Raw genomic sequence first — 11,393 nt, forward strand, 5'->3', positions numbered from 1 at the left:
AGCAATGAGAAACTATCCCCAGGACAGTAGAAGATCTCTCCTCGTGGAGCCATCTCCAGCCCTTGTTTTCTTTTTTGAGGCAGGTTCTCACTATGTTGTTCCCGTCTGACCTGGAACTTGCTGTGTAGACCAGGCTGGTCTACAACTCACAGAGATCCACCCTTAGTTCTCCCTAGTTAACAGAATGTGAGATTTTACTTTTTTGTTTTGTTTTGTTTTTTTCAAAAAAGTTTCTCTGTGTTAACAGTCCTGGCTGTCCTGGAACTCACTCTGTTGACCAGGCTGGCCTCCAACTCACAGAGATCCACCTGCCTCTGCCTCCTGAGTGCTGGGATTAAAGGCGAGCGCCACCACTGCCCGGCTTAGATTTTACTTTTCTGTGTAGTATGTGTGGTGCTAGGGATCAAACCCAGGACCTCCCACATGCTAGGGAAGTAGTACTTGGCCATCTCTGTCAGTCCTGAGATTATCCTGGAACTGTTTGCTAACACCTTGCAGTTTCTGGAATCTTCCGGATGAACCCCACTTTGCAGTGTTGAGGGTAACTTCACGCCATGGTGTTGAGTCTGAATGGTGACTGGCTGGCTTTTCTGTGGGCAGCACATGCAGTTCAAGGTCCAAAAGGACCAGCTGATGACCAGCGAGGCAAGCTGGGACAGAGATTGCTCCATTTGCCCCCTGGGCAAGGATTCAATGTCTTCTTTCTGTCCTTTGACCTTTGAGGGCCAGTCACTTTCTCTTTGCCTGGGTTCTGGGTCTTGCTTAGGTCACAGCCCTTTTGCATCTGTTTACAAGTTCTGGGGGAAGGAAGAGTCTGGCCAGAAGCGATGTTTCCCATTGCAGATTCTTGTAGCCTTGGATGGCCAGCTCATGAAGAGCAAGTCCCGGGTGTGCACTGGACAGATGGGTGGTTGGACATGTGATGACCTATCCTCCAGTTTCCTGCACTGGGTTCCTCTGGTACTCATCCTGTACCACAAGGGCAGTGTTTCTGAACAATGGTGAAAGATACTGATTTTTTTGGTAGATGGCGGTTGAGTTTCTGCATGAACTGAATGTTCCATTTTTCAAAGTTGGATCTGGCGACACTAACAATTTTCCTTATCTGGAGAAGACGGCCAAGAAAGGTAAGTGCCTTTTTTCTTAAAACTGGGGTCCAAGCTTTGTGTTTCTGCCCCCTAGTGGCCACTCATCATGATAGCGTTCATGGAGTCTGTTTTTGCTTTTTGGTTTGTTTTTTTGAGACAGTCTCACCATGTAGCATGGCTGTCCTGGAACCTGCTTTGTAGCCAGGCTGGTTTCAGACTCTAGAGATCGGCCTGCCTCTGCCCCCCCGGGTGTTACCACACCCAGCTTTGGAGACACATTTTAGAAACCTTCTACCCTTTCATTTTGGGCCAGTGCTAGGGATTGAACCCAGTGTCCTATGCACCCGATGTGAGTGTTCCACCACTGAGCCACATCACCAGCCCCTGTGGGGATCTCCTCCCTAATGTCTCCACATGACACTTGGTAAATGGATTTCCCAACGTGAATGATCTCAGTTGACCCTCATCGCAAACCTGGGGTGGCAGCAGGTCATACCTCCAGGATATTCTGTACTTGTTTCATAGGCAAGGTGTCAGAAGCCCTAAGGACAGGGTTCTGTGCAAGCCAGCACTAGAGCTGGTAGCTCCCGGCCTCTCTGAGCTGTGCTGTGCACTGGGGAGCCTACCACAGTGCAGTTTGTGTGTCCCCTTACCCAGAATGCTTGCGAGCGTGCGTGTTCCAGAATTGGGAGTATGTGGGATTTGTAGACTAAGAGGAAGCCTGTTCGGTACTGAGACGCCTCTCTTCCCCTCAAGATCACGGGATCCCCTGGTGTGCTTCCCTTTGCTGAAGCATGCTGCTGAGGAGGTGACTTAGGAGGTGTGGGGGGTGGGGGAGAGTCTGGGCGCTGTGAAGAAGGTGCTGATCCTCCAGGTCGTCCTATGGTGATCTCCAGTGGGATGCAGTCAATGGACACCATGAAGCAGGTCTACCGGCTCGTGAAACCCCTCAACCCCAACTTCTGCTTCCTGCAGTGCACCAGCGCCTACCCGCTGCAGCCGGAGGACGCCAACCTGCGCGTCATCTCGGTGAGCACCGCCGGGTCTTTCTGACCCAATTCCTTCTTGTCTGTTCATTTGCATGCCAACCACGCCCTAGCCCTACCCTTCGTTATAACCAAAATTGTAACCAACCATGGCACACTTTGTAAATTTACAGGCCCAGTCTTAGTGTGACAGATGAAAGTAGACCCAGGCAGCCAGGGAAATACAGCATTCCAAAGAAGGGAACAGTAAATTAAAACATAAAACGCTAATCTTAGTTTCTTTTCTGTCTGTCTGTCTGTCTGTCTGTCTGTCTCTGTGTGCATACCTCCTGATTTTTTTTTTTTTTTTTTTTTTTTTTTTGCTGTTTAGTTCTTTTTAGACCAGGCAAAGTGAAACAAATACAACACATCCTTACATCGTTAGACAAACGCAGCATGAACAAATGCAACACATCCTTACATTGTTAGACAAACGCAGCATGAACAAATGTAACACACCTTTACACAGTTAAAGTGATATTCTGTCGACCTCATGATTTTTTAAGGCAAGGTCTCACTGTGCAGATCTGTCTGGCCTATAACTCACTCTGTAGCCCAGGCTAGACTTAAACCCAAAGAGATTTGCCTGCTCCTGCCTCCCGAGTGCTGGGATTAAAGGCCTCCATAGATTACTATAATTACTAATTTAATGTCTTGGACTCCGGGTACTCTGCCAGATTTCCTACTCAAACTGGGAGTCCTATCACATCCTCCTTCTGGACATCGCTACATGGAGAGACTTGCTTGGCCAGCCCACCCAGTCACAGCAGAATTCCTTGGCCTAGATTTCTCTCTCTCTCTCTCTCTCTCTCTCTCTCTCTCTCTCTCTTTGGGAGGGGGCGTTGTCTTTTTTGAGACAGGGTTTCTCTGTGCAACCCTGGTTGTCCTGGAACTCACTCTGTAGACCAGGCTGGTCTTGAACTCATTACTGCTCATTACCGCCCGCCTCTGCCTATAGGGTGCTGGGATTAAAGGTGTGCACCACCACCACAGCCCGGCACAGATGCAGCCTGTACTCTTATCACAGATCTGTAGGCTGGGTCTCAGGCTTTGGCCATCCAATACCCAAGTAGCATCTTCCTACTGGGTTTCAGCTTTCTGGCCCCCATCACTGACCACACTCACTCATCTGAGAAGGGCTTTGGTGCATTAGGTGAATTACAGATAACATTAAGTACTCAGCATTCCCACCAACAGAATGTTTTGGGTCCATCTAGGCTGTGTGTATAATTGATATTTTTGTGTGTAGCACACTTCGTTTCAGCAGTGCAAGCTCATTAAATGTGACAAGTGCTTTTGGGGTGAGGTCAATCATTCCATTTCAGTTAGGATGGTATTCTTGGTCTGCACAGGATTAAACAGTCACCCGAGGTGTTGGTTTATTAAAATGTTTGGAATTTAGTGTGCGTATGGATGTGCGTGCCTGCGTGCGTGCGTGCGTGCGTGCGTGCGTGCGTGTGTGTGTGTACATCGTGGTAAGTGTGTAGCGGTCAGAAGACAGCCTGTGGGGGCTGTTTCTCTCCTTTCATTGGATGGCTTCCAGGGATCAAACTCAGGTCCTCAGGCTTGATGGTATATGGCAGATGTAACATGAATCTTAAAAGGTCTTATTAATAAAAACAAACCTGAGCTAGGTATTGGGGTTAAAGCTGAATGATCAGAGAAGCAGAACAAGCGACAGCCACCTCACCTCACCAGTTCCTCAGCTGATCCTGTTTCCTCAGACTGGAAGCCTCTGAGTCCTCATCCAAATGGATCTCAGCTGAACTGTGCTGCTCAAAAGCCTAAAAGCTTAACCAGGCTCTGGTTCCTGGTCCTCAGTCAGGCCTTACATACCTTTCTGCTCTCTGCCATCACTTCCTGGGATTAAAGGCATGTGTCACCACGCCTGGCTGTTTTCCAGTGTGATTTTGAACTCACAGAGATCCGGATGGATCTCTGCCTCCAGAATGCTAGGATTAAAGGCATGTGTGCCACCATTTTCTGGCCTCCGTATCTAGTGACTGTTCTATTCTCTGAACCAAGATAAGTTTATTAGAGTGCACAATATATTGGGGAACACAGCATTACCACAGGCAGGTGCTTGCCTTCACCCTCTGAGCCGTCTTGATGACCACAGAGGGCATTCTCAATGGCAGCAGTAACTTTTACACTATGGTGGGTGTCTTAGTTAGGGTTTTTGTTGTTGCAGCAAAACACATGACCAAATAAGTTGGGGAGCAAAGGGTTTATTTCACTCACAGTTCCATATAACAGCTCATCCTCAAAAGCAGTGAGGGCAGGAACTCAAACAGGGCAGGAACCTGGAGGCAGGAGCTGATGCAGAGGCCATGGAGGGGTGGTGCTGACTGGCTTTGCTCCCCATGGTTTGCTCAACCTGCTTTCTTATAGAACCCAGGACCGCCAGCCCAGGGATGTGGGCTGGGCCCTCCCCCACTGATCACTAAGTAAGAAAAGGCCTTACAGCCAGATCTTAGGAAGGCATTTTCTCAGTTGAGGCCCCTCCTCTCTGATGACTCTAGCTGTGTCAGTTGACATAAAACCAGCCAGTACAGCAGGTGTCCTCCTCCCTGTTCCCAGCAACCCTCAATGGGCACATTTATTCTTCCCACAAAGGGGAGGCTCAGAGTGCCTGCCCTACAGTCTCACCTCTGTCTGCTCTGCTCGGGAGTGGCTGAAATGGGGGTGCCGTTCAGATCTCCCTGACTGAGAGAACGTGTGTGAAGTCCCAGAAGGATAACCATTCCCCTTTTCTGTTTTACAGGAATACCAGAAACTCTTTCCTGACATTCCCATAGGGTATTCTGGCCATGAGACAGGCATCGCCATATCAGTGGCTGCGGTGGCTCTGGGGGCCAAGGTGTTGGAACGTCACATAACTTTGGACAAAACTTGGAAGGGGAGCGACCACCTAGCCTCACTGGAGCCTGGAGAACTGGCAGAGCTGGTGCGCTCTGTGCGCCTGGTGGAGCGGGCATTGGGCTCCCCAACCAAGCAGCTGCTGCCCTGTGAGATGGCCTGTAATGAGAAGGTGGGTGCTGCCTGACTGTGCATAGCCTTGCTATCCTGAGGCAGGCGTGGCCCGTCTGAGCCTGACAGATGAGCAGGTGAAAGAATGTCATACCGTCCTTCTGAGCATCGTTAGGCTATGGGAGCAGCAGGGAGATGTGTTACGTAAGAGCAGTTCAGGCTTTTCAGCCACCTCTGGTCACATTAGCTTTTCCACTAAGTAAGTCTCTGAAGCCTGTGACCTCCGAACCCTAGGAGATACAGAGTGAAGTCCTAAGATGGCCAAGCCTGGTCACTTGGAGTAGGCGTACTCTGAGGCATTAGGAAGAGAGCTTGGGCAGTCCTACGTACAAGGGGGCATTGGGTGGGTGGCCACGGCCATTGTGTGGTTGGGTGGGTGGCCACGGCCATTGCGTGGGGCTGGTGGGCAGTGATGGTGGGACTGAGACATGCCTTCCAGCTCCTTGGAAGCTGTGGCCTGGACCCTTCTGCCCTTGTGCAAGACTTCTCCCCTGCAGTTGTATGGGTCAGGGCAGAGGCCAGACACTGGGTATACGTGAGAAATGTTGTCATCTTTTATTCTGAGGGAGACCACCTGCTACACTCTGCCTCCCCCCAGTTACAGGTGCACATGCACGGGGAAGTCAGCAGTAAAATTGTGTAAGTGCCTTGCAAATGGAGTGGGGAGTCACAGGGGTTGGTGTGACGTGTAGTGCTCAAAGCCGAGGGTGAAACACAGCAAGGGCAGGCACAGTATGCTACCTGGTGCTAAGTTCCAAGCAGAATTAGAACTCGGAGGCTCTTATGTATAAGCTGTGGAGGAGAGCAAAGGCCGCTTCACAGTATTTATGGGGAGGCAGAGACGCTGGGAGTGAGCCAGCCTTTGGTCTCCACATCTGCCTGTCCTGTCTGTCCCCTTCCTGGGCACCCCTTGTCATGAGCCTTCATAACCCTGTTTAATAGAACCAAGTGGCAACAGGGCTGTATCCACGCTGGACCAGGACTCCGGAGTCTCCTCCTTTAGGTTCTTATCTTGGTCATTGGCAGCTTGACCAGGCTGCCCGCCTCCTTTTGACCTGTTTCCGTAAGATGTTGACTAGACGGGGACAGAAGTAATCACAGCACGCTCTGCCTCTGTTAATATTCTGACAAGGTGCCAGCACCTTCCTCAGGGACACCAAACACAGCACCCCAGGCCAATAGGTGTTGAACCAGGGTCTATCTGACGACACAGCCTGAGCATGTCATTTATATTGTCTTAGTCTGAGGTGCTGCCCTGGGCACGGTAGTGAGTAACGTCTCTGCGGGGAAGGTCCCAGGACTTCCTTCTAGCATCTGACACTGACCTTCCTGTGTCCACAGCTGGGCAAGTCTGTGGTGGCCAAAGTGAGAATCCCAGAAGGCACCGTCCTGACCCTGGACATGCTCACTGTGAAGGTGGGGGAGCCCAAAGGCTATCCTCCTGAAGACATCTTCAACCTAGTGGGCAAGAAGGTGCTGGTCACTGTTGAAGAAGATGATACAATCATGGAAGACTCTGTGGAAAGTCACAGCAAGAAAATCAAGTCTTAAAATAAAGTGCCACGCCTTGCTTCTCAGCCGCCCTGCTCTGACCGTCCGGTGTGCTGGGGGTAGGGGTAGGCGTGATGACCTCCAGGCCTCCCTGTCACAGTGGCCACCTGTGTCCTGCCCATCAGAAAGAGCCAATGAGGTTGTTCCAGCCAGAGAAGGCGGCCCAGAGCAAAAGTAGCTCCTTTAGGTTTTCTGTGTGGCTCTGTTATTGTCTTAATCCTTCAGTTCCTACCCTACAAAGCAACTCCAGGAAGCTGAGGTCTTGATTCCTCTCAGACGGCTGACTTCCCTCCTACCCCTCTGGCCTGGGTTCCTCACAGTACTAAATAGTGGTCACTTTGCTTTAGACTGTCTGAGGCCCTGTGGGCAGAGGCAAGCACTCCTGTCACTGTGAATAAAGGTTGGGAGAGAGCAGTTGATTTCCCTTTGGCAAGTCCTCAGGGTATACTCGGTGTCAGTTACCACAGAGGTCTAGGGACATGGCTCTAAGCAGCCAGTCTCTTCTCAGAGGGCTTGTCCTCAGACGAGGCAGGTGCACACTAACCCATGGGACCGTTGGTCAGTGAGACAAGGTTAGGAGGCGGATGTGAATCAGGGAAGAACACTGAATGAGGGGGTGGCATGTGGGGTGTGGAGCTTGCACCTCTTAAGTGTGAGGGGGAATGGAGAAATCATCCCTGCCATAATCACCAGAGTGTCTTGTCACATATGACAGATTACAAACCCAGACACAAAGACTCCATTGTTCAACTTCTTCAAGCTGCATGAACTTTTTATAGAGGTCCATTGTCACATTTCACTTTGTTCTTTGGATCAGTGCTGAGATTAATCATTTTCTTCTTTTCAAACATCTTCTTGTCCTCATTTTATTAAAAAAACAAAACAACAACAACAAAAAAACCTTTTTTTTTCTCCTGAGACAGGATCTTACTCTATATCCCTGGCTGTCCTGGAACTTGCTGTGTAGACCAGACTGGACTCAGACTCCAAGATCTGCTTGCCTCTGCCTCCTGAGTGCTGAGATTAAAGGTGTGCACCGTCACACGTGACCTGCATTTATTTGTGTGTGTGTGTGTGTGTGTGTGTGTGTGTGTGTGTGTGTACACGCCTACAAAGAGTGACTTGTGGGAATCGGTTCTCTCCCGCCACCGTGTTGGTTCAAAGTGGGAAAGTGGGGTCACCAGGCTTGGCAGCAGTCTCCTTGACCAGCTGACCTGTGCCATTGCCCATTAGTGACTCCCACCACCATTTGTGTGTTTGTGTATGTTTTCAGAGGTCAGATGTCCTGCTTTATCACTGTCCACTTGGCTAAGACAGCATTAGCTGTGCAGGCCTCTAGCAGGCTCCAGAAATCTGTCTCTGCCAGGCCTGGCTTTTCACGTGGGTGCTGAGATCCGAACTCGGGCCCCAGTGCTCAAGCAGCAAGCACTCTTCTCTGTCCAGCCATCCTGAGCCCCTTTCAAGCCCTTTCCTTTTTTAAAGATTTGGGGTTTTTTTTGTTTGTTTTGTTTTGTTTTTCGAGACAGGGTTTCTCCATGTAGTTTTTGGTGCCTGTCCTGGATCTCGCTCTGTAGCCCAGGCTGGCCTTGAACTCACAGTGATCCGCCTGGCTCTGCTGCTCGAGTGCTGGGATTAAAGGCGTGCACCACCACCGCCCGGCCTAGTTTGTTTTTCTGTGTATATGTATATATGTACATTACCAATGGAGGTCAAAAGGGCATCAGATCTCCTTAGTGGAATTACAGTTATGAGCTTCTACACATATGAGAACTGAACCCAGGATTTCTGCAAGAGCAGAAAATGCTCTTAACCTGCTTCTTTTCAAGGTGTGTGTGTGTTTTGATGTTTCCAGGCAGGGTTTCTCTGTATAGTTCTGGCTGTCCTAGAACTCACTTTGTAGACCAGGCTGGCTTTGAACTCAGATCTAACTTCCTCTGCTTCCTGAGTGAAGTCTTGTACCACCACTCCCCGGTGTGTGTGTGTGTGTGTGTGTGTGTGTGTATGTGTGTATGCCCACAGAGGCCACGGGTGTTGGATCCCCTGGAGCTGGAGTCATAAGCAGTTGAGCTGCCTGATAATGGGTGCTGGGTCCCAAACTTGAGTTCTCTGCCAGATCAGTTTGAGCTCTTAACCACTGAGCCATCATTTGCCTATGTTATTTACTGTATCATTTCTATTTGAAAGTGTATATTCAAGACTCTTCTCAGTGTACAGTTAGCCCCGAGAGGTTTATTTGTAAATTAGGACTTCTCTTTTTTGGAACCTTAGAATAACGTCTGGGGTGGTGGGAGTGAGGGGTGTTCTGGTTTGTAGCTGGATTGGTATCTAGGCACATTCCTAGCCTACTCACAGTGGGAAAACTTGGGAAGTTTGGAAGACGCGCCTAAGCACTTGCAGGTGGGCTGTGCAGTGCTGGCCCGTGACACTTCCGCAGACAGGGTCCACTGAGCTGACCTTCACTGTAGAGCGGTGCGGGCACTGACCTGGGAAAGTCTCCCAGAAGTTCCTGCTAGTTTAGCCTTGTAGATTGAGCAGTGGCTGAAGGATGAACTGTGCAGGCTTGGGGGATGCCCGGAAGCTGTGAGGTGAAGGTTTGCTAGGAGTGGCAGGTGGGGAAGGAGGGTTCGGAGCCTTCCATGTTCTTCAGGGAGTGGTGAACAAGGGTTTAGTTGCTCTTTTCTCCATGTATGTGTTTGGTCTTGCCTGCATGTGTGTCTGGTGCCACCAGGAGCCAGAGGGCAGTGTTCAATCTCATGGGATGGATACAGATGTGAGGCACCATGTGCTTGGTGGGAACTGAATCTGGGTCTTCTGCAGGAGCAGCCAGCACACTCTTAACCACTGAGACATCTCTCGAACCTCTACATTTTGTGTGGAGATGTATGGGCAGTGTGCACTCTGTCTAGAGGTCAGAGGACAGGTTTTAGGAGTTGCTTCTCTCCTTCCACCATATGGACCCTGGGGGTTGAATTCAGATTGTCAGGCTTGGAGGCAAGCACCTTGACCTACGGAACCATCTCACCAGCCTCCCCCCCCTTCATTGCCCCCTAGAGAATTTCTGATCAGAACATGATAGAATCTGGCCTGGGCCCTCCACTCACAATCATAAAGACCGTGCTGTCTTGAGCAGACTGTCCCTCACAACACCCAAAGCTTCTATCCACTGACACCTGTATGGGGTTACCACAAGGCCCACGTCACTGACAAAGTAGGATTTGGGGCAGAACAGGTAGCGCTATAGTCAAGAGCCCTGAATCCTCTAAAAACTAGAGACCACAAGATGCCTCCCTGGCGCTAAAGGATGACCACAAACACGTCCCACAGTATTTTTGTGGCTGAGAGTTGGGTTTCTTCCATGAAAAATGTAGGGGCCATTGGGATGGCTCCGCAGGTAGATGGCTGTCGTCATTCTGGTAACCTGAATTCGATCCCCCGAACCCACGTGGTGGAGGGTAAAACTGACTTTCACCAATTGTCCCCTGACATCCACATGTACCATAATACCTAAGGTCCCCTTGCCCCTTCAAAATGCATGTGAAAAAGAACTTGGTTATCTTCATGAGTAGTGAGCAGCTCCCCATCACTGGAAGTGTTCAATTTAGGACCCACTGACTATTTCAAGAAATTTGTGAAGGGGATGGCAGGTGAATGAGGTCTTATCCAGGCCTGATGCTATGCACTTGACTTCCAATGAAGAACACAGTTACAAGGGAGAGTATCCGTATTTTATTAACACATATATTAGAAAACTTGTCATTTAAAAATAGGGTTGTCTCTAGTCAAAATGGTCTGAAACCATGTGCCCAAAGGAAATGATACACTAGCTTCTCTGGGAGAGAGTGCCCAGAAATCACAGCAAGTGGCCCCAGGTCTGAGAACCCTCTAAAGAGCCAGCCCCTGCCTAGCCCAGTCTCAGGAAAAACCATCTGCTGGGGCTGGAGTATAGCTCCACGGAACACACGCTTAGGATGTGCAAGGCCACTGGTTCTAGCCCAGGCACCACGGGAAAATAATTTGTGGTTTTCCTTTGAGGTAAATTCTGTAAAACTAAGAGCATCAAGACACATGCTTTCTACCCTCAAGAACACAGCTGCTGGGTATCCATGGTCCAGCACTCTGACAGGTGCAAGGGAGAATCTGTTGATGTTAACAGATCCTAGCCCGACATAGTTATTAAGGCAATTTCATTAGCTTTGGCTCGTTTGCGCTTCCGGTCAGTAACCCACACTTTACAGGTGGGGGTCACAAGTAGAAAGTGTGTTGCCCGAGGCCACACAGCTGATGGGAAACTAACCTTTCAGCCAGCACAAACCCTGCCCAGAACCGGCCTTTGTGCTTTATACTCAAATCACAGCTTCTCCAAACAATCCCATCCCCCGTGAAGGGTGCGAAACCTGTTTCAGAGACCAGTGAAAGTAATATAGAGGTAGCTTCGGCCCAAGGAAGAAGGTGAAAAAAAAAAAAAACCAAAAAAACTGAGGCAGCTACTACAGAGAGGGAGGGAGATGAGCTGCCATGTCCACAGTACCGCCTGCTGGGAGCACAGACCGACTGCAACACTGGTTCCATTATCTCGGCCAGTCAACTGACTCAAGTGTACCGATTCTGCCACGTGTACAATGGGATCACTTCCCACCTTCGAGGGTACTTTCCGAACCATTTTTGGAAGGAAAAACACGGATGTTCTTAGAAAGCAGCT

General features: G+C 49.8%; 1 protein-coding gene across 1 annotated transcript; it reads left to right on the forward strand.

The window, feature by feature from the left end:
- The first annotated feature begins 401 nt into the window (after positions 1-401).
- On the forward strand, positions 402-6,720 carry Nans (N-acetylneuraminate synthase). Its single transcript, XM_036178685.1, has 4 exons — positions 402-1,127; positions 1,963-2,117; positions 4,878-5,144; positions 6,485-6,720. The coding sequence occupies exons 1-4, from the start codon at positions 1,028-1,030 to the stop codon at positions 6,692-6,694; spliced, it is 732 nt and encodes a 243-aa protein (XP_036034578.1). The 5' UTR covers positions 402-1,027; the 3' UTR covers positions 6,695-6,720.
- The last annotated feature ends 4,673 nt before the right edge of the window (positions 6,721-11,393 follow it).

The sequence above is a fragment of the Onychomys torridus genome, chromosome 2 (assembly GCF_903995425.1).
Source record: "Onychomys torridus chromosome 2, mOncTor1.1, whole genome shotgun sequence".
NCBI lineage: Eukaryota > Metazoa > Chordata > Mammalia > Rodentia > Cricetidae > Onychomys > Onychomys torridus.